Source organism: Oncorhynchus kisutch, linkage group LG12 (assembly GCF_002021735.2).
Source record: "Oncorhynchus kisutch isolate 150728-3 linkage group LG12, Okis_V2, whole genome shotgun sequence".
Taxonomy (NCBI): Eukaryota; Metazoa; Chordata; class Actinopteri; order Salmoniformes; family Salmonidae; genus Oncorhynchus; species Oncorhynchus kisutch.
Genome location: NC_034185.2, coordinates 52,943,894 through 52,969,550, shown reverse-complemented (window position 1 = coordinate 52,969,550; position 25,657 = coordinate 52,943,894). Strand labels below are relative to the sequence as shown.

Here is a 25,657-nt window from a genome sequence, read left to right as displayed (position 1 = left end):
ATTGCAAGAGGTATGTTGAGGGTAGCAGGATATTTTTCTGTGAGCAGGCCGAGTTGGGTGTAACCACATTTTCGCTTGTAACTACACTATATGACTAAAAAGTATGTGGACACCTGCTCGTCGAACATCTGACTCCAAAATCATGGGCATAATATAGTTTTGGTCCCCCCATAACAGCCTCCTCTCTTCTGGGGAGACTTTCCACTAGATGTTGGAACATTGTTGCGGGGACTTGCTTCCATTCAGCCACAAGAGCATTAGTCAGGTTGGGAACTGATGTTGGATTAGGCCTGGCTTGCAAGTCAGCGTTCCAATTCACCCCAAATGTGTTTGATGGGGTTGAGGTCAGGGCTAAGTGCAAGCCAGTCAAGTTATTCCACACCGATCTCGACAAACCGTTTCTGTATGGTCCTCGCTTTATGCACAGGGGGCATTGTCATGCTGAAACTGTTGCAACAAAGTTGGAAGCTTTGAACCGTCTAGAATGTCATTCTATGCTGTAGCGTTAAGATTTCCCTTCACCGGAACTAAGGGACCTAACCTGAACAATGAAAAACAGCCCCAGACGATTATTCCTCTTCCACCTAACTTTACAGTTGGCACTACGCATTGGGGCAGGTAGAGTTCTCCTGGCATCCACCAAACCCATATTTGTACGTCAGACTGCAAGATGGTGAAGCGTGATTCATCAATGGTGCTCGATTTTATACACCTGTCAGCAATGGGTATGGCTGAAATAGCAGAATCCACTAATTTGAAGGGGTGTCCACATACTATTGTATATATAGTGTATATTGACTTATCTAGTCCACCGGGCCTGCACCAATGGGTGTGAGGCTATTAGATATTTAACTGTGTGTTTCACACTCCGGCCAGAGAATGGCAATAATACGCAATACAGCGTGTTGTCTGAAGGAAACGGACAAGTAAACGGAAGAGAAGAACAACTTTCACGTTAGCGTTTTTATTTAGACGTTTTAACGTCCTGGAACTCAAAATATGATTAATTTAACTGCACATCCCATGTTGTGTTTAGTTCGAGTTGGAGACAGGATTTGTTTGATAGCTAACTAGCTAGCTGCTCAAGTTAGCCAACAATGGCTAACTGTATGATTTTTCACACTCAAATAGCCTCCATCATGGAGGTTCTAGCGAATGCAGCCGTGGCAGAGATCTGTAAACTCGTAGATGACGACTATGCAGTGTTTCGTTTGGAAATAACTCAAAGCCAGAAAGAAAACAGAGCATTACGGAGAAAACTGCTGGAATCGAAGGTGGCACGGGAGCGCGCAGAAAGGACAGCCCGAGAGCGCGTCCTCGCCAGTCGTCCCAGTAGTGTCAAGATCCTCGACCGATACAGAGGAATGGCAAGAGGTACTTTTAGACGACGGTCGAGGATGCACGGCCTTAAACCGTTCATAGCGTAACGTTAGTGCCTGTCAACCCGTTCACCACTGCACATATGTTCAGATGTGTTACCCAGAATTAGGTCTGTATATATCTGTATATAGCGCTTTTAATTACAAGTAGAATCGCACAGTCGCTTTAAAAACTAAAAACAATTGAACAAAACAAATGTAGGGATCTGGCAGTTCTTGGGCGATGGTCTTCCACAGCTTTGATTATAGGACAAAGTGAAAACAGGTTTTTCAGATTTTTTGCTCATGTGTAAAAAAAAAACAGATACCTTATTTACATAAGTATTCAGACCGTTTGCTATGAGACTCGACATTGAGCTCAGGTGTTTCCTGTTTCCAATGGTCATCCTTGAGATGTTTCTACAATTTGATTGGAGTCTACCTTTGGTAAATTCAATGGATTTGTAAAGGCACACACTTGTATATAAGGTACCACATTTGACAGTGCATGTCAGAGCAAAAACGAAGCCATGAGGTCGAAGAAATTGTCCGTAGAGCCCCAAGACAGGATTGTGTAGCGACACAGATCTGAGGAAGGGTGCCCAAAATAATTCTGCAGCGTTGAAGGTCCCAGGAACACAGTGGCCTCCATCATTCTTAAATGGAAGAAGTTTGGAACCACCAAGACTCTTCCTAGAGCTCATCACCTGGCCAAACTGAGCAATCTGGGAAGAAAGGCCTTGGTCAGGGAGGTGACCAAGAACACAATAGTCACTCTGACAAAGTTCCAGAGTTCCTCTGTGGAGATGGGAGAACCTCCCTGAAGGACAACCATCTCTGCAGCACTCCACCAATCAGGCCTTTATGGTAGAGTGGCCAGACGGAAGCCACTCCTCAGTAACGGCACATGACAGCCCGCTTGGTGTTTTCCAAAAGGCACCTAAAGTCTCTCAGATCATGAGAAACAAGATTCTCTGGTCTGATGAAAACAAGATTGAACTCTTTGGCCTGAATGCGAAGCGTCACTTCTGAAGGAAACCTGGCACCCTCCCTACGGTGAAGCGTGGTGGTGGCAGCATCATGCAGTGGGGATGTTTTTCAGCGGCAGGGACTAGGAGACTCGTCAGGATCGAGGGAAAGATGAACAGAGTAAAGTACAGAGAGATCCTTGATGAAAACCTGCTACAGAGCGTTCAGGACCTCAGACTGGGGCGAAGGTTCACCTTCCAACAGGACAACGACCCTAAACACTCAAGACACTCACCCTAAACACGCCAAGACAACGCAGGAGTTGCTTTGGGACAAGTCTGAATGTCCTTGAGTGGCCCAGCCAGAGCCCGGATTTAAACCCGATCGAATAACTCTGGAGAGACCTGAAAATAGCTGTGCAGTGATGCTCTGCATCCAACCTGACAGATCTTGAGGATCTGCGGAGAAGAATGGGAGAAACTCCCCAAATACAGGTGTGCCAAGGTTGTAGCGTCATACCCAAGAAGACCCAAGGCTCTAATCACTGCCAAATGTGCTTCAAAGTACTGAGTAAAGGGTCTGAATACTTATGTTGTAATATTTCAGTTATTTATTTTGAATATATTTGCTAAAATTTCCCTAAAACTATTTTTGCTTTGCCATTATGGGGTATTGTGTGTAGATTGACGTGGAAAAAAACAATTTAATCAATTTTAGAATGTCTGTAAAGTAACAGAATGTGGAAAAAGTCATGGGGTCTGAATACTTTCTGAATTTACTGTACTGTAGGTAGTACAGCCAGGCTGGGCAGCGAGGTAGAGACATTGACAGACAGGCCACGGAGCTCTTCATCTTGCACCTCGTCTTCAATTGTCACAGCTCCTCCTTAGTAGGTAGGCTGGATCATCCACCACTGAAATGTAGCACCCACCTGGGTGATGGTTCGGTGACTGTAAAAGCGACAGTAAGACCACCACACCCACTACAAAAGGGAGCCTCTGCATCCCCTCACACAGCTAGGAATTGGGGCAGGGGGGCAAAAAGCGATGCTGTTGATCTGGTGTTACTGCATCATTGAAATCATATCAACGAGCTAGCTAGCCAAGTCAAATATAAACTGACTTGCCATAATCAGTTCTGCAATTCCGTGGGTTACCACCAGATATTTCAGTTCATTTATCAACACATTATCAAAACCAAAAGTTGATGAAAAAAATGCAATAAAAAAACACAAACAATACAATATTTACAGAGATCTCTGCCTAGTATGGTCTCAGTTGGAATGGTTACCTACAGTGCCTTCAAAAAGTATTCAAACCCTTTGACTTATTCCACAATTTGTTGTGGATTCAAAATTGGTTTTAATTACTCTCAAACATCTACACACAATACCCAGTAATGATAAAGTGAAAACATGTTGTTTGAAATGTTTTGCTAATTTATTGATAATGAAATAGACATTTCAAATTTACATAAGTATTCACACCTATGAGTCACCTTTGGTCACGTTTACAGCTGTGGGTCTTTCTAGGTACACTACAGTTAAAGTTTGGGGTCACTTAGAAATGTCCTTGTTTTTGAAAGAAAAGCACAATTTTTGTCCATTAAAATAACATCAAATTGATCAGAAATACAATGTAGACATTGTTAATGTTGTAAATGACTATTGTAACTGGAAACGGCTGATTTTTTATGGAATATCTACATAGGTGTACAGAGGCCCATTATCAGCAACCATCACTCCTATTTTCCAATAGCACGTTGTGTTAGCTAATCCAAGTTGATCATTTAAAAAGGCTAATTGACCATTAGAAAACCCTTTAGCTATTATGTTAGCACAGCTGACAACTGTTGTTCTGATTAAAGAAGCAATAAAACTGGCCATCTTTAGACTAGTTGTGTATCTGGAGCATAAGCATGTGGGTTCGATTACAGGCTCAAAATGTCCAGAAACAAATAATTTTATTCTGAAACTCGTCAGTCTATTCTTGTTCTGAGAAATGAAGGCTATTCCATGCGAGAAATTGCCAAGAAACTGAAGATCTTGTAAAACACTGTGTACTACTCCCTTCACAGAATAGCGCAAACTGGCTCTAACCAGAATAGAAAGAGGAGTGGGAGGCCCTGGTGCACAACTGAGCAAGAGAGATATTCAATGTCTGCTTTCTAAATGTTTTACTTATCTGCCAATAGGTGCTCTTAGCGAGGCATTGGAAAACCTCCCTGGTCCTTGTGGTTGAATCGGTGTTTGAAATTCACTGCTCGGCCTTACAGATACTTTTATGGGTACAAAGATGAGGTAGTCATTCAAAAATCATGTTAAATACTATTATGGCACACAAAGTGAGTCCTTGCAACTCATTGTGACTTGTTAAGCAAATCTTTACTCCTGAACTTATTTAGGCTTGCCATAAAAAGGGGTTGAATACATTGACTCAAGACATTTCAGCTTTTAATTTGAAGTATTATTATTTATTTTTTAATGACAAACATAAAACATTATGGGACAGTGTCCAAAAAATTATAGGCCAGTGTCCAAAAAAAACCTCAATTTTATCCATTTTAAATAGAGGCTGTAACACAATGTGAAAAAAGGCAAGGGGTGTGAATGCTTGTAGGTTACCCCATTGACTCACAGCAAAAACCTGACCCTTTTCAAACACAATTTTCTTGTCTGCTGTTTTAGTAAATTACAATTACATTTTTGACATTGCCTGCTTCAGAGGGTTCTCACTAGTAATGTTGTAGGGCTTTCCTCATGACACTTTTCATGACGTCGCTTGCAGCCACGTGAGTGGAGTGAGTGCTAGCTAGTTACCGACCGGAACATTAAGCTAGCCAAGATCAACAACACAAAAATGTATTATACAGCTACAAGTAGTGAGTGTAGTTACAAATGGACTATTCTAAACAAGCTAAATGTCTTACATGTGATGAAATGTTTTCCACACACATAGCTACTACGTGTAACCTACTTGAACACCGGGTCCCCACATTTCCCAAGCCGAATAGTCTGAAGCCGCAGGCTCTTTTCCTAAGTGGCGATCCGTATTTCAGGATTTTTGACCTGTTTACATGTGCATTGAACAACACCGTAGCTTTTCGGCATTTGTTGTTATTTCTGTATACACAAAAATCGACTACGAAGTTGTCTCTTTTACAGTAAAGGTAAATGGGAAAGAATGTTTGTTTTCTCAAATTTGTGTGCGTGGTAAAGGGGAATTCCTTATTAGTTGAATATCGACTTTGAGTATACCTCACAGCGCCATGGCAACCACGGAGCAGTATGCGTATGCAGTAACTTAACTGATTAGATTACTTACTTAGCTAGCTAGCTATCTTGTAGCCTGGTTGCTGTCTCTGTTCAGCTACTTAATTCCACTCATTGTGCTCCATAGATGTGACAAGGAGTGTAATGTTAGCTAAAACAACTGGTACGAAGACTAACTCTCTTGCACAAAGAAACAATATATTCTAACCCGATTCTTGATTTACTGCATTTTCTGTTATTTACTAAATGAAAACAATGATACATGGAACATAATATAGAAATCAATAAATAGTATATCAAGAAGTTATGAGAAGTGTTACCTTACATCCTTGCTAATTGTAGACAGTGTCAATAGTGTATAATATACTGTTGACAGTGCTTGACTTAAATAGGTACCAGTACTCATTTTGGGTGCAGGTACTGTTTATTATTATATATATATATTTGTATGTGTGTGTGTGTGCAGGATTTCCACAATACTTTTGAGCTAATATTCTATAAGAGGAACAGGAGTTCAAGCAGTAGAAAATTTGATGTGCCGGTTCTCAGCTCTGGTCAACCACTGATGTTGAGCATTGACAGTAGCTAACCTAACCACTGCTTTTCCCCCAATCACTCTCTCAGGTGAAGGACATCTCACTGGAGGCTACAGGACCTTTATGAAGCCAGCGGGACACAATGAATGGAGAGATGACCAACCAATCACTGTTGATGAGGGGAGTGGAACCTCAACCCAACACGTTATTGTGATAGAAGTTAGTGGAATAGTGTTGCATAAAAAATGTGGTACTTTGTAAATCAAATGTGGCCCATTTATTTCAGAACGCTCCCCTCAGCTATTCACTTGCTTACATGTACAGTATATCCTCATTTATCTGCTATAGGTGAGCTTTGGGAGACTTCACATTGTTATCCAATTCAACTAATGTACCGGTAATAACGTCCTCTCTTCTTGTGTCAGTCTGCAGAGGCTGAAGGTCCTGGTGTCAAGCTAGAGAGGTCTGAAGGAGAGGAGGACCCACGGCACAGCAGAGACATCCAGACTGGAACGGCTGACACGCCATCTGTAGACAGAGAGGACCCCACCACCGCCCAAGCACAACCAAGGACCCGTCGCAGCATCACGGAGGTCAGTGGAATGCCAAACACCGTCCTCAAGTCAGAGACAGACACCAAGACTTTAACTGTAACACACAGTCTCTTACAAACAGGATCTGATCACAGATCAGACCCAAAGAGACTGGGGCCGAGGAGACTGGGCTGTCTTCCTGCTCCCGGCTCAAAGTACTTACCAGTATTTCACCAGAGCCAGAGAACGTTTAATTCCCGTGGGGATGGTGATGGTAACGCTTTAGACACTGGCGGTGATGATTCATCTTGTTCTTACGCTACAGAGATGGGCCCTGGCAACATATCCTTGGGTTTAGAGACACAAACTGATCTGTCTAGAGGGGACTGGAACCGGTACAGTAGTAGTGTATACTCTGAAGGGTGCCTAGATAAGAAAGGGGAGAGTCTGGTCGTAGATGAGGTGACTGTGAAAGTGGAGGATGACGTTCCTCCCACATGGAATGCAAATAGTCACCTAGGAGACGGAAACTCACAGGGCAGAGATGTCTTAGATTACAGGGAAAGCTTAGAGACAAATCTAAATGTCACGACCCACTCCCCGTTACACACGTTCAGGGATTGTGACCCAGTGTCCACATTGATGGGGCCTTCCGATTTACACAGCCATGTCCTTTTCGATCAGGTATTGAACTCAAAAGACAGGGCTAGAGCCCAGACTCAGGGAGGGGGAGCCACATCAGGCAATGGTAAAGAGAAACGGTTCCTCTGCATGTTCTGTAACAAAGGCTTCAGCTGCCTCCAGAAGGTGGAGGTTCACCAGAGGATCCACACAGGGGTGAAACCCTTCAGCTGTACCCAGTGTCACATGCGCTTTGCCCAGGCTGGCACTCTGAAGAGGCACCAGAGGGTTCACACAGGGGTGAAACCCTTCAGCTGTACCCAGTGTCACATGCACTTCGCCCAAGCTGGTGACCTGAAGAGGCACCATTGGGTCCACACGGGTGAGAGACCCTACAGTTGCCCCCAGTGTGAGAAGAGATTCACCCGCCAGCATCAGCTAAAGATGCACATGAAGGTCCACACAGGAGAGAGGCCATTTGCCTGTACGCACTGCGGGAAGACATTCTCAGAGATGAGCTATCTCAGGATACACCAGCAGAAAAAACATTCCACGCAATAGCTTCAGATTTTTAGATGTATTAAATATAAAGATTTAAGAAACATTTTCATTGTTGTCAGCAGAAAAATACTCACAAATGCATTTGGAATAATGAGAGTAACATATTTCAGTATTGAATATTTCTGGGTAGAATACTGCATCCAGACATGATTATATCTATATATATATATATATATATATATATCTATATATATCTATATATATATGTATCTATATATATCTATATATATATGTATATGTATGTGTATGTTTGTGCCTAAAAAGGTTATTACATATTGTGTTTGTACTGTGCAGGCCAGGGATGGGCAACTTTGATGGGGGTGGGGGCCACAAAATATCAGAACTCAGTCAGAGCTGGCTCTAGCCTTTTGGGGGCCCTAAGCTACATTTAGCAAGTAAAGCATTTTAGCAGCCCCCTTATTGACAGCAAAGAACATTTTTTTTGTTTTAGAGTTAATTTCCTGCAGTTCTACACATTTTGCCATGGGTTGAAGAGACGGGGTTAATCCACAAACAAAAGGGGCGCTGTCAGTTGCCCATCCCTGGTGTAGGCTATATGTGGCGCGCTCTATCATAATCAGTCGGTAGTCGCAATGACTAATTTGCATATAAATTGTGTTTTTGTCAAAATGTAGACTTTTTGCTATTTGGGGGTTTCAATTGGTTTTAACAAAACAATGTCTTTGCTTTCATTATCTGTATGTATTATTGCCAAATTCAGTATACATATAGTTTTAGTCGTATAAATGTTGGATGAAACGTAGCACTTTCCCATCCGTTTGGTGGATGCTAGCTTGTAACACACCAGGCTTTCGCGGCACTAGTTTATCTGCACTATCAAAACCCTCCTCTATTCCGAAATCATGAATGAATTACAAAATAGTTAGCTCGCTATATATTTTGAATCAAGCTACAATAGGCTATTCAATCGAATGATTTTCCTGTTTTCCCAATCAAAGCTACTGTATTGTATCATCCTCGGGAAAAGAAAGTGTACCTCAGGCTACACTCTCTTGCACTTCAAAACCCATCATACATAGTTACACTGTCACTACTGCCTACACCGTAGCTAGCTAGCGTAGCTTTCTACTGCGTTGATGGATTCCCGGGAGAGAGAAATCGCTTGATTAAAAAAAAAGAAAGTAATGTTGTGCTGGGGGCTGGTTCAGACGATCAGTGGCATCAACTTATTGCCGACTACCTTTTGACCCTGCGCCACAGAGCAACGTCATAAGCGACTCTGACAAGCTCACTGAAGTCGAGTCCGAGCACCTTGAGGAGGCAACCCATTAATGGTGGATCCGTCAATTAAGGTGCTTCAGTCGGTTGAGGGGAAATATGGTGCTGGGCAAGAAATTGAAAAGGCTTGTGAGTTCAATAAAGGGAAGCCGTGATATTTTATTTTTTACCCCTGAGGAGATGGTCAAGAGACGTGACCAGATGAATTGGCTAACTCAACAATGGTAAGTGCTTGCCATTCAACTATTAGTCAAGTTTATATGACTGAGTGTGTAATGTGTGCGTGTTTTCTGTATCTGTCAGTGTCTGGGTGTGATGAGGCACACGTAGACTGACTAGCTAACTGTTAGTGTATTAAGTCCAACTGTGTGAGAGTGAGTGAATGTGTGGCTTGGAAGGGAGAGCTGAAGTGGGGGATGTGTTGCCCATGCAACCTACATATCTAGATAGTAACTTATGGGACCTGTGTGTGTTGTGGGCGAGAGAGAGAGTGTGTAACCCATAAAGCATTTGCAGTAACTTATGGGACCTGTGTGTGGTGTTGATATTTGTCCTAAAGACAGGTTACATAAATGCATGAAATGGCCATCTACAAAGTTATGACATTTCTTTATATCAAACCTGACCCATTTACACTACTAGTAAAAGTGTGTGTGATTCACACATGCATTTCAAGATGTGAAGGTTGCGTAGTTTGTGTGTTTTATTGGACATGTTTATATTACTTTAAAATGTATTGTCTAGAATAGATGACGACGATGACTGAATGTTAAAGAATTATATTGTTGTCTTATTTTTCAGATTAAAAACATCTAGTGCTCATTGGCGAGATCTCTGGTTCCATGAACCTCTGCAAGGAAACGGTCACCTCGAACAGGAACTAACAAAAAGGAAACATCAGAGGACATATTTCTTTGATAGCCAGAAAATCTGCAGAGAAACCTTCAAGTTCCGACACGTGTAGGTTTTCATTAGAGTAATACAACTTAATGTTTTCTGTTCTTATTGGGGCAACAATATTAAGTTCCATGAGGTATTTAAGAAAAATTGTGGTAGGCTGTATCATGAATAGAAATAAAACAGCGGAGAATACATTGTACCTTTCAGCACATAAAGGCATGTTTAAAAATAATTATTTTCTGATTTCATAATTTCTACAAAAAGCTGACTGCAGTGATAAAGTTCTACAAGGAACATGGTGAGGCTCCAAGGAAGAAGAGGTGTGGTGGTCTCGCCAGAAAACAGGTGCTGTCCTACGAGGACACTCGGCGAATAGTCCACTAGGTCAACAACTTTGCCGATGTCCATGCGATGCCTCTCCCAGGACAGAGCCCTGGATTTAAGAGGGCAGACATCCTGGTGCTTCTGACATTTGAGACCAAGTCCTGTGTGTGTTACAAAAACGTTAATGCGTGTTCATGGTGAGTGTTTTCCTAAATCTTGATACTTATGTTTGTACCAAATGTTTGTCAGCTCAAGCCAGCGGCAAAGACTCTAACCAAAGCCCACATGAACCGGATCCAAAGAGACTGTCAGACCTTACTCTCTGGTGACGTGTGTATGTTGTCAGATTTTCTTTAACATTTCTCATTTTAGTTGTTGCTTAGAGACCAGAGCTTACTTTGACCAATTTTAGCTCATTCTGTTGCTTGTATACTACATGAACAAAAGTATGTGGACACCTGCTTGTCGAACATCTCATTCCAAAACCATGGGCATTAGTGTGGAGTTGGTACCCCCCTTTTGCTGCTATAAAAGCCTCCACTCTTCTGGGAAGGCTTTCCACTAGATCAGTGTTCGCCAACCGGTCGATCTTCAAGGCATTCCTAGTCGATCACCATATATTTCTGTAGAAAAGCCAACGAATGATAAAGGCTTGCTCTCCTTTTTTAAAATTCATGTTGAGCTGTTGCCGGTAGGTGCACTTGATTCAAAAGTCCTGCTCCGGGTAAACAAAGTGTTCCCACGAGACAAACTCCGTCTACCCGGCTGACCGGCAAATCTGTGACAAAATCGGGTGGACCTACTGCGCTGCTCAATCAGATAGCTCAAATCACCGTGGCTACAGAGCTTCCATGACCTTGGCCACAGCCAAGTGTAATAAGCTCCTAACCTACGTAAGATTTAATACTTTTTAAAACCATGACCACAGAGAGACTGTCACCGAATACAGCAAAGAGCTGCATTTTTTTATGAGTGAGTTTAAGTTTATATTCAGCACTGGCACTGTTTTTATTCAACATGCTTCTCCGTACTTCTGCTCGGGCTGCAGCTGCAATGAATGAGTAGCCAAGTATCGATAGCCCTGCATTTTATTATATTTATTATCAGCTCGTCGTGTTGATTTTAGTATTAAGGAATATTTAACTTTCTCTGGTCATAGGAACAACATGAATTTGTGCATGAGGCAGATGCGATGCAACTCGAGTTTCGCCATCAGGTGGAAGACGGTGTCCTCTCTCTCTGGTCATCCAACTCGGAATTCCAACTCGGAAACTCGGGCATCTTTCTAGAGCCCCCCGACTTTTCGACCTGAAGATCACTGATGTCGTGATTTGACCTCGTTGACCATCAGATGCAGGTACCATCAGTCCAGTAAAATAAAAAAGACTAATTATTTAAATTCATGCCTCACAAGTGCTAAACCAACTGATCTATTTTGAAATATAATATGGTCTGATTAACAATATTGGCAGGCCAATCATATAGCCAATATGCTGTAATAATGTATTAGGCCTACTGCCCAAACCTCATTCCTACAAAACTGTGTGAGGCTAATGTAGAAAAAAATCTGAGCAGTAGATCTCAGCTTGCTTTTTGACTGTGAAAATGATCTTGACTCAAAGGTTGGTGACCACTACACTAGATATTGGAACATTGCTGCGGGGACTTGCTTCCATTCAGCCACAAGCATTAGTGAGGTCAGGCACCGATGTTAAACGATTAGGCCTGGCTCGCAGTTGTCGTTTTAATTCTTCCCAAAGGTGTTTTGATGGGGTTGAGGTCAGGGCTCTGTGCAAGCCAGTCAAGTTCTTCCACACCAATCTCAAAAAAACATTTCTGTATGGACCTCGCTTTGTGCACGGGGGCATTGTCATGCTGAAACAGGAAAGGTTATTCCCCGAACTGTTGCCACAAATTTGGAAGCACAGAATCATGTAGAATGTCATTGAATGCTGCAGCGTTAAGATTTCCCTTCACTGGAACTAAGGGGCCTAGCCCAAACCATGAAATACAGCCCCAGACCATTATTCCTCCTCCACCAAACTTTACAGTTGGCACTAATGCATTGGAGCAGGTAGCATTCTCCTGGTGTCCGCCAAACCCAGATTTGTCCGTCGGACTGCCAGATGGTGAAGTGTTTCCACTGCTCCAGAGTCCAATGGCGCCGCACATTACACCACTCCAGCCGACGCTTGGAGTTGCGCATGGTGATCTTAGGCTTGTGTGCGGCTGCTCGGCCATGGAAACCCATTTCATGAAGCTCCCAACGAACAGTTATTGTGCTGATGTTGCTTCCAGAGGCAGTTTGGAACTCAGTAGTGAGTTCTGTAACTAAGGACAGACGATTTTGAGCTTCTCGTTCTTTGAGCTTGTGTGGCCTACAACTTTGCGGGTGAGCCACTGTTGCTCCTAGACGTTTCCACTTCACAATAACAGCACTTACAGTTGACCGGGGAAGCTCTAGCAGGGCAGAAATTTGACGAACTGACTTGTTGGAAGTGTGGCATCCTATGACTGTGCCGTATTGAAAGTCACTGAGCTCTTCAGTAAGGCCATTCTACTGCCAATATTTGTCTATGGAGATTGCATGGCTGTGTGCTCTTTTATACACCTGTCAGTAATGGGTGTGGCTGAAATAGCCAAATCCATTCATTTGAAGGGGTGTCCAGATACCTTTGTATATGAAGTTTGTGTACAATTGTGTGCACATACGCACACACATGGATGCACAACGACAATGTAGACAGACACTATATCTGTATAGTTGGAGCAAGATGTAATTTAAATAATGTGTGTGTGAGCATAAGAGAAAAAGAACATGGGCACTCATGTCAATGGATTTCATGTATTGTTTGTATTAAGTAAATAGTTATTCATTATTTTAATAAATGTCTTTTAAAAGTAACTGCAAACTTTGACTGCGTTTTTTTCCAACATGGACTTGGTGATACTCTGCATGCAATGGCCTGTCATTTTCATGTAATTTGGAGTAGAGTTGGCCATGATGGTCTCATTAGAAAGCTAACATTCTCCCTTTTCAGCACTGTGTAACACTCAGAATGTGTTTTGGGGTCAATGGGACTGATTATGATAAAGCAAGTCACACACAATTTTCACAAATACCTACTTCATTATTTCCGTTCAACTACTGAATTATTTTCCCAAAACACTTAATGAGAGAATTAATGCGGTTCATGACGATAAAAAAATTCATATGGTGTATTTGTTTTAATGAAACAATTGGACGTTTCATTCTAAGACTTTCATTGAGACTCTCTTTAGTATACATCACATCTGATCTCACCCTGTTCTACATACACCCAACAGCGCTTTGTAACTAATATACACTTCCTAAATATACCCACACACTAACAAACACCTACTGTACACGTCAAAATAGTTTAGTCAGGTTTGTCTGATGATGACTTGACTTATCATAGCTGACTCATATTTACCCACATCATATTTATGTCCACCATGGGTTTAACAACAATGAAGTCATTCTGTAACTACAGTACAGGACTCAAATGTAGTGGGGATGGGTAAACACTCCATGTTGAAAGTATGTTATTTGTGTGTACGTACCTGAGGGTGTTTATGTCTGTGTAATCTGTATCACTTGTCTCTTCCAGGATGAGGAGGGTCCAGAGGTACTGCTGGTGAAGGAGGAGGGTTATGAGGAGGATCTGGGGAACCCTGAGGGGATCATGGTCATGGAGGACAACCAGACTACACCTCCTCCTGAACCCACAGAGGAACCAACTAAGCAGCACAGGACCACACAGTGTCTCACTGAGGTGAGCCCACTGTGAACTACTGTCTGAATGGTATTAGGTCTCCCGAGTGGCGTGGTGGTCTAAGACTGCATCTCAGTACAAGAGTCGTCACTGCAGTTCCGGGTTCGAATCCAGGCTGCATCACATCTGGCTGTGATTGGGTCCCATAGGGCGGCGCACAATTGGCCCAGTGTTGTCCGGGTTTGGCCGGGGTAGGCCATCATTGTAAATAAGAATTTGTTCTTAACTGACTTGTCTAGTTAAATAAAGGTTAAATAAAAAATGTCAGAGCCTATATCCACAAAGTATCTTAGTGTAGGAGTGCTGATCAGTTTCACCTTTTAAAGACTATGTAGGCAGGTGGGGACCTGATCCTAGATCAGCACTCTTACTATGATACAGGCCCAGATGTTCATTAATTTTGTGTTGGACCATGTCGGACCATGCCTTTTGAATGATAAAACCAGTAAAGTGTCAAGTAATCAAATCGACTAACACGTTTGCATAATACTCAAAGCAATCCCTCATTGTCCAATCATAGGGTGCTCATATAAGATTTCTTGATCCAACATCCTCTCACTCTGTATCCAATGGGAAGCCTGATCTGCTGCTGGTCAAAAAGGAGACAATAGAAGACGGGCCAGATAGCATTGATCTGCTGAGTGGACTAAAGATGGGGGAGCAAGGTAAGGGAGAAATACATATAACCTACATACAGTAATAGATCTTCAATGGGAATAGTGATACGCCTGGCTATTATTTTTTCCATTAAACTCCATATGTAGATTTCTCTGACATGTTTCTGAAGTGTAACCTCTTCCCGCAGGTGGTTGGCTAGAGGCTAACAAAGGACACTGGGCGGCCATCTTGGATTCAAAGACTGGTGCAGCCAAGATCCCAGGGGACAACATCACTGAGCAGGCCAGGGCCAGAGACAACATAGTAGAGGTCAGTGGATGGGACAGCGTCCTATACTCTGGGCTGGCGAACAACCCTGTTAACCACAACCAGAAACAGACAGTGGAACACAAAACAACATCTGAATTTAGTCTCCATGACAACAGACTGGCTGAGACCAGGGCGAGGTGTAGATTAGGTCTGCAGGGAGGTGTCTGTATTCAGCTGGAGAGAACAGACAAAGACTCAGCTAGCGATGCTCCTTCCTGCTCCTATAGTTGTGATTCAGAGAGACTGATGGCACCTCAGGTTAACCCCCTAACAGATGCTGCCTTCAGCCTGCCTTCTATAGGATCTATCAACTGGAACATGGACCCTGCGACAACACAGACACTCCCTGACCTTCATCCTTCTCACACTCTCCTCCTGTTAAACCAGACCTCAGACAATGCTTGTGCACTAAATGTCTACACAAGCCCATTGACAAATGACAGTAGTAGTAACGCTATCATCAGATCTGTTGGCAAAGAGAAGCGCTTCCCGTGTTCATTCTGTGGGAAAGCCTTCAGTTTCCCCAAACAGGTGGAGGTCCACCAGAGAATACACACGGGGGAGAAACCATTCAGCTGCCATCTGTGCCGGGCCAGTTTCTCACACTCATCCAGCCTGAAGAGGCACCAGATGGTCCACACAGGGGTGAAACCCTTCAGCTGTACCCAGTGTCACATGTGCTTTGCCCAGGCTGGTGACCTGAAGAGGCACCAGAGGGTCCACACAGGGGAGAGACCCTTCAGCTGCCCCCAGTGTGAGAAGAAGTTCACCCGCCAGAACCAGCTGAAGAATCACCTGAAGGTCCACACGGGAGAGAGGCCACTTACCAAAACGCACTGCAGGAGGAGATTCTCAGAGAGGAGCTACCTCAGGATACACCAGCAGAAAAATCATTCCACTCTATAACATAGAAAGTAATCATTCTTCTGGATAGCTTCTGATGTTTTGATCAAACCGTGCAATAAAGACATTAATTTATTGTTGTCAGCAGAAAAGACACACAGATGCATTTGGAATAACGACAGTAACGACAGTAACAGATTTCATTGTTGATTATTGCATTCAGACATAAAACATCTGTTACATTGTTGTGTAGGCTGTATTATTTTCATTACATCCAATCAACTATCCGCCCCACCCAATACACTTTTAATGAGAAACTGAATGCAGTTTCTCAAGTTCATGCAGAGTTTTAGTTGAGACGTATGTGTTATTTTTATATGGTGTATTTTAAACTTGTTTATGTTTAATGCAAAATGGAACTTTTCAGTCTGACTTTCATCCCTTAATAGACAGTGTACAAAACATTAGGAACATCTATTTCCATGACAGACTGACCATGTGTAAGATATGATCCCTTATTGATTTCACCTGTTAAATCCACTTCAATCTCTATAGATGAAGAGACAGATTAAAGAATTTTTAAGCCTTGAAAAAATTTAGACATGGATTGTGTATGTGTGCCATTCAGAGGGTGAATGTGCAAGACAAAATATCTAAGTGTGTTTGAACGGGGTATGGTAGTAGATAGTGATGGGAAAACAGGTTTTTGAAGCACTGAGTATTTCCAGCCAATTATGTTCAAAATCGGTTCATTACTTGAGGCTTTGATCAACACTGTACACTAGTGGCACCTGCTGATCAAAAGAAATTAGAACAGCCAAATTATTATAGATGACGTCACACACGCTGTAGCATGATAGCCTTTTTGTCTTCTACAGAAACCAATACCAAACCAATCAGGTGGCTAATCGACAAAACAAAGTTTCGGACGTCATTGATCACGTGCTTCTGATAAAATTATACAAGCATCGGCACACTGCTTCGAAGTAAACTGCTTAGAGATTTCAACGCATGCCTCGGAGCTCTGGTATCAAACGCAGCATCACTAGTAGTAGGTGCCTTCCTAACAACTGTTTGAGTCAACATGGGCCAACATCCCTGTGGAACACTTCCGATGCCTTGTAGAGTCCATGTCCCGATGAATTGAGGCTGTCCTGAGGGCAAAAGGGGTGCAACTCAATATTCTGAAGGTGTTCATAATGTTTTGTACACTGTGTACATCACATCTTTCACCCTATTCTGCATACACACAACAGCGCTTTATAACCAATATACACTTACTAAATATACCTACACATACCCACACTAACAAACAACTACTCTATGTAAAGGGAGTCCATATGCTGCTAACAGCTTAGCTTCCTCCACTGTTTGACTGCCCCATACTGGGCTTGAACCAGGGATACTCTGCAACACTCATGACTGCCCTCCTTGACAACGTGTAAAACTCCTTCACCATACAACAGGTACCTCTAGAATGGCTTCATCTGCAACATTTCAAGGTAGCTGTGGTTACATGTACACTTCGAAATATTTTAGTCGGGTTTGTCTGATGATGACTTAACTTATCATAGCGGACTCAAATTTACCCACAACATATTTATGTCCACCATGATGGGTTTAACAACAATTAAGTAATTCTGTAATTACAGCATAGGACTCAAACGTAGTGGGGATGGGTAAATACTACATGTTAGAAAAGTTGTTGTCTGTGTGTACGTACCTATGTCTGTAAGCTGTATCACCTGGCTATTTAAAAAAATAATTATTATTACCTTTATTTAACTAGACATGTCAGTTAGGAACAAAGTCTTATTTTCAATGATTGCCTAGGAACAGTGGGTTAACTGCCTTGTTCAGGGACAGAACGACAGATTGTTTTCTAGTCAGCTTGGGGATTCAAACTTGCAACCTTTCGGTTAGTGGCCCAACGCTCTAACCACTAGACTACCTGCCGCTCCTCTTCCAGGAGGAGGGTCCAGACGTGCTGCTGGTGAAGGGGGAGGGGTGTGAGGAGGGTCTGGGGAACCCTGAGGGGACCATGGTCATGGAGGACAACCAGACTACACCTCCTCCTGAATCCACAGAGTAGCCATCTGAGCAGCACAGGACCACACACAGTCTCACTGAGGTGAGCCCACTGTGAACTACTGTCTGAATGGCATTGGGTCAGAGCCAATACAGGTCAATACAGTAAAGACAGGTGGGGATCCTAGATCAGCGCTCTTAGTCTGAGACTGGATACGGGCCCAGGTCTTGATTAATTTGTTTTTAAGTCAAATCAAAATCAAATTTATTTTTATATAGCCCTTCGTACATCAGCTGATATCTCAAAGTGCTGTACAGAAACCCAGCCTAAAACCCCAAACAGCAAGCAATGCAGGTGTAGAAGAACGGTGGCTAGGAAAAACTCCCTAGAAAGGCCAAAACCTATGAAGAAACCTAGAGAGGAACCAGGCTATGTGGGGTGGCCAGTCCTCTTCTGGCTGTGCCGGGTGGAGATTATAACAGAACATGGCCAAGATGTTCAAATGTTCATAAATGACCAGCATGGTTGAATAATAATAAGGTAGAACAGTTGAAACTGGAGCAGCAGCACGGTCAGGTGGACTGGGGACAGCAAGGAGTCATCATGTCAGGTAGTCCTGGGGCATGGTCCTAGGGCTCAGGTCCTCCGAGAGAGAGAAAGAAAGAGAGAATTAGAGAGAGCATATGTGGGGTGGCCAGTCCTCCTCTGGCTGTGCCTGGTGGAGATTATAACAGAATATGGCCAAGATGTTCAAATGTTCATAAATGACCAGCATGGCCGAATAATAATAAGGCAGAACAGTTGAAACTGGAGCAGCAGCACGGCCAGGTGGACTGGGGACAGCAAGGAGTCATCATGTCAGGTAGTCCTGGGCCATGGTCCTAGGGCTCAGGTCCTCCGAGAGAGAGAGAGAAAGAAAGAGAGAAGGAGAGAATTAGAGAACGCACACTTAGATTCACACAGGACACCGAATAGGACTGGAGAAGTACTCCAGATATAACAAACTGACCCTAGCCCCCCGACACATAAACTACTGCAGCATAAATACTGGAGGCTGAGACAGGAGGGGTCAGGAGACACTGTGGCCCCATCCGAGGACACCCCCCGGACAGGGCCAAACAGGAAGGATATAACCCCACCCACTTTGCCAAAGCACAGCCCCCACACCACTAGAGGGATATCTTCAACCACCAACCTACCATCCTGAGACAAGGCTGAGTATAGCCCACAAAGATCTCCGCCATGGCACAACCCTAGGGGGGGCGCCAACCCAGACAGGATGACCACATCAGTGAATCAACCCACTCAGGTGACGCACCCCTTCCAGGGACGGCATGAGAGAGCCCCAGTAAGCCAGTCACTCAGCCCCTGTAATAGGGTTAGAGGCAGAGAATCCCAGTGGAAAGAGGGGAACCGGCCAGGCAGAGACAGCAAGGGCGGTTCGTTGCTCCAGAGCCTTTCCGTTCACCTTCCCACTCCTGGGCCAGACTACACTCAATCATATGACCCACTGAAGAGATGAGTCTTTAGTAAAGACTTAAAGGTTGAGACCGAGTTTGCGTCTCTGACATGGGTAGGCAGACCGTTCCATAAAAATGGAGCTCTATAGGAGAAAGCCCTGCCTCCAGCTGTTTGCTTAGAAATTCTAGGGACAATTAGGAGGCCTGCGTCTTGTGACCGTAGCGTACGTGTAGGTATGTACGGCAGGACCAAATCAGAGAGATAGGTAGGAGCAAGCCCATGTAATGCTTTGTAGGTTAGCAGTAAAACCTTGAAATCAGCCCTTGCTTTGACAGGAAGCCAGTGTAGGGAGGCTAGCACTGGAGTAATATGATCAAATTTTTTGGTTCTAGTCAGGATTCTAGCAGCCGTATTTAGCACTAACTGAAGTTTATTTAGTGCTTTATCCGGGTAGCCGGAAAGTAGAGCATTGCAGTAGTCTAACCTAGAAGTGACAAAAGCATGGATTAATTTTTATGCATCATTTTTGGACAGATAGTTTCTGATTTTTGCAATGTTACGTAGATGGAAAAAAAGCTGTCCTTGAAATGGTCTTGATATGTTCTTCAAAAGAGAGATCAGGGTCCAGAGTAACGCCGAGGTCCTTCACAGTTTTATTTGAGACGACTGTACAACCATTAAGATTAATTGTCAGATTCAACAGAAGATCTCTTTGTTTCTTGGGACCTAGAACAAGCATCTCTGTTTTGTCCGAGTTTAAAAGTAGAAAGTTTGCAGCCATCCACTTCCTTATGTCTGAAACACATGCTTCTAGCAAGGGCAATTTTGAGGATTCACCAAAAGTGAAAGTTAACATTATGTTTTCGAATAACATCCCCAAGAGGTAAAATATATAGTGAAAACAATAGTGGTCCTAAAACGGAACCTTGAGGAACACTGAAATTTACAGTTGATTTGTCAGAGGACAAACCATTCACAGAGACAAACTGATATCTTTCCGACAGATAAGATCTAAACCAGGCCAGAACTTGTCCGTGTAGACCAATTTGGGTTTCCAATCTCTCCAAAAGAATGTGGTGATCGATGGTATCAAAAGCAGCACTAAGGTCTAGGAGCACGAGGACCGATGCAGAGCCTCAGTCTGATGCCATTAAAATGTCATTTACCACCTTCACAAGTGCCGTCTCAGTGCTATGACGGGGTCTAAAACCAGACTGAAGCATTTCGTATACATTGTTTGTCTTCAGGAAGGCAGTGAGTTGCTGCGCAACAGCCTTTTCTAAAATTTTTGAGAGGAATGGAAGATTCGATATAGGCCGATAGTTTTTTATATTTTCTGGGTCAAGGTTTGGCTTTTTCAAGAGAGGCTTTATTACTGCCACTTTTAGTGAGTTTGGTACACATCCGGTGGATAGAGAGCCGTTTATTATGTTCAACATAGGAGGGCCAAGCACAGGAAGCAGCTCTTTCAGTAGTTTAGTTGGAATAGGGTCCAGTATGCAGCTTGAAGGTATAGAGGCCATGATTATTTTCATCATTGTGTCAATAGATATAGTACTAAAACACTTGAGCATCTCTCTTGATCCTAGGTCCTGGCAGAGTTGTGCAGACTCAGGACAACTGAGCTTTGAAGGAATACGCAGATTTAAGTGTGGGATAATGCCTTTGAATTATCAAACCATTAAATAGTATCAAGTAATCAAATCAACTAGCATGTTTGCATGAAACTCATAGCAATCCCTCATTGCCCAATCAGAAGATGCTCCATAGCAGGGTCCTCATATCATATTTATTGATCCAACATCCTCTCACTCTGTATCTCTTACAGTCAGTAGACATGCTGTGTGCAAAGCTGTCATCAAGGCAAAGGGTCGCTACTTTGAAGAATCTCAAATATAACATATTTTGATTTGTTTAACACATGATACATGATTCCAAATGTATTATTTCATAGTTTTGATGTCTTCACTATTATTCTACAATGTAAGGAAATTAAGAAAAACCCTTTAATGAGTAGGTGTGGCCAAACTTGTGACTGGTACTGTATAGTATAATGAGGCAGAGTAGATGATATGGTGGTGGTTGGTGTGATGGTGTCTGTATAAATGGTTCACTGATGAAAAGTGACAACCCTGTCCTGTTGTTTGATGCAGGTATTTTATGAGGAAATTATAGTGCCTTAAAAAACCTTAGGGATAAGTGTCCCGTTGACGGGACAGTTGTAAATCATGCTGCTACTTGTGTCACGTCACAATCGCAGATTTTAGAGAAACAACAAAACTCGATATAAGTGTCTTATATCGGCTGAAAGCTTAAATTCTTGTTAATATAACTGCACTGTCCAATTTACAGTAGCTATTACTGCGAAAAAATGCCATGCTATTGTTTGAGGAGAGCTCCAAACAACAAAACACTTTTTTCACCGCGATAGGTTTGATAAATTCACCTCTGAAGGTGAAATGTGAACTTACATTCTGAAATCTTGTTCTGATTTATTATCCAAAGGATGCCAGAGATAACATGAAGTGTCGTTTTGTTAGATAAAATCCTTTTTCATATCCTAAAAAGGTCCATATAGCATGCACGATCGATTTTGTATTTCCACTTGTTCAATTTGCAAAGACAGGAATCTGTGAAAATCTAACCCTAAACGTTGTTTCAACCGGTCCAATCACATTCGTATGTATTCCTCAGAGAACCTAGAACGTAACCAGACTTCACTATATCATTAGGGGGATATAGTATATCCTATAGGACACCAAATTTGGTCAGAGAGCTACGCCTTCATGGCTCGCAGATGACGGTCTTCATTTGATTGACTGTATCTTTGTCAAATAAGCACCAATCGGGGTGCTAGCTAGATTGATAAAGCTAGCTAGATTGCCAATGAGCTGGGCTTTACGGGAGTATCCAGAAACCCTGTATGTTGCAAAATGTAGGTGCTAACCTTTTGCGACAGCATGCCTTTTCCTTTCGGACAAAAATGATAAGAATATTCAGAGTTATGAAGTTATGAAAACTGGTTGATGATATTTTTGATGATATTTGATGATATTCTTGCATAAAAATGTAATATGAATGCAAATGTCTCGTTTACGATTTGCCCAAATGTACCTGGGTAACTTCACACTAAATCTCTTGTAGTTAACTTGAAGTATGAGTTATCCGTTTGCACATACTGCTTCCATCTTGTGGACACCATCGGAATTACAACCAGAGTGATGGCTGGAACAGGGACCTTTCTGTTGCATTTCAAAGATGGTGGATTTTTTCTTTATTTTCTTCTACCAGATCTATTGTGTTATATTCTCCTACATTCAATTCACATTTCCACAAACTTCAAAGTGTTTCCTTTCAAATGGTACCAAGAATATGCATATCCTGGCTTCTTCAGGGCCTGAGCTACAGGCAGTTAGATTTGGTATGTCATTTTAGGCAAACATTTTAAAAAGGGGGGCTATCCCTAAGAAGTTCATGTTTACTTGACATGCAGTAGTGAAGCTGTGTGTAATTTAATGTTGAACGTTTCCAGTGTATTCTAACATTCATTTTATCAAAGTGAGTGTACCAGATTTACAAAAGATAGTGTTACCATAGTGAGAAAATGTATACTTCTTGTCACATATCATTTTGTGAAATAAAAGTACTGCACATCAAGTCCCTTATGTTAGAGTATGACCATTTTGTTGAAATTAAATACAAAATCAAATCTGTGCTGATAATACATTATTTGGGGGGGAAAATAATATGAGGGACTGAGTTTCCCTTATCTCAGGCAAACCAAAACATTATACTTCATTCATGAATCAACACATAAGGAATTTTTTATAATAAACTACAATGGCTCCATATTATTAGGTACTTGAATCACAGTGTTAGCGATGGGCTTGACTGTGGTTAACATTTTATAATATCATGTCATGTTTGTGTGTACAGCAAAGAGTTTCTTATATAAACTGTCATGCTTTTCTGTTCAATGTGTATTTACAGTCTACAGTCCATGAGGACCTGCTGATATCTGGTATTGATGACGGGAGAGACTGGACCTCTGAGGTGGATGATCATAAACCCTGGCCCCGGATCAGAACCCTGGATCAGGAGCCGTTGCTCTTCCTTCCTGAGTCGGAACCAGGACCAAACCAAGAGGGACAGAGACTCCACCACCACACAGAACACAACCAGTGGACAGGTGGACTGAACAACAGTCCTGGTGGTCATCAGAGAGACAGAGGCTGCAGTCAGGGATCCAGTCTGCAGCCCAGACCCTTCTCTTCACAGTCTCAGTGCAGGGATGAAGCAGGGCCTGGGGCTGATAGAGATAGACCCTCATGTTCCTATGATACAAACACCACAGTATCCATGATGAACAGAGAAGGTCACCCTGGGCTTCAGCCTTCAGAGTTTGGTGGGAGACCCCCCTGGTGGTAGTCTGTCTTCTCTTTCAGGGTCACGTCTAATGCCTGATAACTGGGTTCATAGAAAGCCTGGACCTGGGTCTAACCTTTCTCAGCTACCTCATAGTTACCCCACTAATACAGACAGGGTCAGGATGGGTGTTCACCACGAGATGTGGCTAGCCTATAACACAGCACACAATCCCAACAACACCCAAACAATGGCTAGAGGTCAAGGAGGTAGCTCAAATTCTACACCTGAGGGTGGTGGCTCCTGCTTCTACCTCCTCACATAGTCACTGGATCACAACGTGTGAGGCCGAGCATTAGGACGGAGACAAGTGGCTTCACTTGAGCAAACTATTTGAAAGAGCACCCGACCGTTCAACACAAGGAGAGGACCTTCTCGTTCCAACTATGTTACAAGAGCTTCTCCTTCCTGACTAACCTTACCGGACATAGTAGTGTCCACAAAGGTGAGAAATGATAGCAGTGTGGTTTGAGATGTACACAGGGGATGTCTGGGCACTATTCATTAGCTGACATATAGTTATCATGTGAAGTGTCTTAGGGTAATAAGGTAATTAACCACATAACCCTCATTGACCCTTTATTAACTTGTCATTTGAAACAGGGTTGTGTAAATAATTTTTTAGAGCGACAGTAAACCTAGGCTAGAACAACGAGAGTTGAATATTTATCTTACTGAGGTGATGTAGATGGAATAAATTAATTCTAATATTTTCTACTCTATTCTTGCTAACACACAGTTATTTCTAAACAATTCTGCTCTCAGCTTGAAAGATAGCAATCATAGGAGATTTTGTGTAAAAACCCTCTGAATTTGGAAACAATCAATTGTTTATATTTTTAAATTAGGAATAGGCTACCTCATTTCAAAATAGGCCATCACTGTCAACCATGTATGATAATTTGTCACATTATACCAAACAACATCTCCATTTTTTTTTCTTTTTTTTTCATTTCACCTTTATTTAACCAGGTAGGCTAGTTGAGAACAAGTTCTCATTTGCAACTGCGACCTGGCCAAGATAAAGCATAGCAGTGTGAGCAGACAACAAAGAGTTACACATGGAGTAAACAATTAACAAGTCAATAACACAGTAGAAACCAAAGGGGGAGTCTATATACAATGTGTGCAAAAGGCATGAGGTAGGCAAATAATTACAATTTTGCAGATTAACACTGGAGTGATGAATGATCAGATGGTCATGTACAGATAGAGATATTGGTGTGCAAAAGAGCAGAAAAGTAAATAAATAAAAACAGTATGGGGATGAGGTAGGTGAGAAAGGGTGGGCTATTTACCAATAGACTATGTACAGCTGCAGCGATCGGTTAGCTGCTCAGATAGCTGATGTTTGAAGTTGGTGAGGGAGATAAAAGTCTCCAACTTCAGCGATTTTTGCAATTCGTTCCAGTCACAGGCAGCAGAGTACTGGAACGAAAGGCGGCCAAATGAGGTGTTGGCTTTAGGGATGATCAGTGAGATACACCTGCTGGAGCGCGTGCTACGGATGGGTGTTGCCATCGTGACCAGTGAGCTGAGATAAGGCGGAGCTTTACCTAGCATGGACTTGTAGATGACCTGGAGCCAGTGGGTCTGGCGACGAATATGTAGCGAGGGCCAGCCGACTAGAGCATACAAGTCGCAGTGGTGGGTGGTATAAGGTGCTTTAGTGACGAAACGGATGGCACTGTGATAGACTGCATCCAGTTTGCTGAGTAGAGTGTTGGAAGCCATTTTGTAGATGACATCGCCGAAGTCGAGGATCGGTAGGATAGTCAGTTTTACTAGGGTAAGCTTGGCGGCGTGAGTGAAGGAGGCTTTGTTGCGGAATAGAAAGCCGACTCTTGATTTGATTTTCGATTG

The 25,657-nt window shown here is 42.7% G+C and overlaps 2 protein-coding genes across 15 annotated transcripts in view; one reads left to right on the top strand and one right to left on the bottom strand.

Annotated features, from left to right (window-relative positions):
- The window catches only part of LOC109901251 (zinc finger protein 583-like), an 880,650-nt gene that overhangs the window by 668,983 nt on the left and 186,010 nt on the right, over positions 1–25,657 (bottom strand). The window lies entirely within an intron of this gene.
- LOC109901185 (zinc finger protein 235-like) lies at positions 890–24,506 on the top strand. Of its 5 annotated transcripts, XR_002256689.2 has the most exons (9): positions 890–1,374; positions 6,223–6,353; positions 6,560–9,312; positions 9,890–10,048; positions 10,253–10,509; positions 13,945–14,109; positions 14,630–14,774; positions 14,915–15,036; positions 23,360–24,506. XR_002256689.2 is itself a non-coding variant. In XM_031836555.1 (6 exons), exons 1-6 carry the CDS (start codon positions 1,098–1,100, stop codon positions 15,940–15,942), a joined length of 1,857 nt encoding a protein of 618 aa, XP_031692415.1. In that variant the 5' UTR covers positions 890–1,097; the 3' UTR covers positions 15,943–17,672. The 5 variants fall into 5 exon arrangements, 4 of the variants coding, with proteins under 4 accessions (XP_031692415.1, XP_031692414.1, XP_020352824.2 ...); XM_031836555.1 differs by lacking the exons at positions 9,890–10,048; positions 10,253–10,509; positions 23,360–24,506 and having other exon boundaries at positions 6,560–6,727; positions 14,687–14,774; positions 14,915–17,672; XM_031836554.1 differs by lacking the exons at positions 9,890–10,048; positions 10,253–10,509; positions 23,360–24,506 and having other exon boundaries at positions 6,560–6,727; positions 14,915–17,668.

Coding starts and splice junctions, on each gene's coding strand:
- LOC109901185 (XM_031836554.1), top strand. CDS start 1,098: ATGGCTAACTGTATGATTTTTCACACTCAAATAGCCTCCATCATGGAG. Junction 6,728..13,944: donor CCCGTCGCAGCATCACGGAG/GTCAGTGGAATG, acceptor TGTCTCTTCCAG/GATGAGGAGGGTCCAGAGGT. Junction 14,775..14,914: donor ACTAAAGATGGGGGAGCAAG/GTAAGGGAGAAA, acceptor CTCTTCCCGCAG/GTGGTTGGCTAGAGGCTAAC.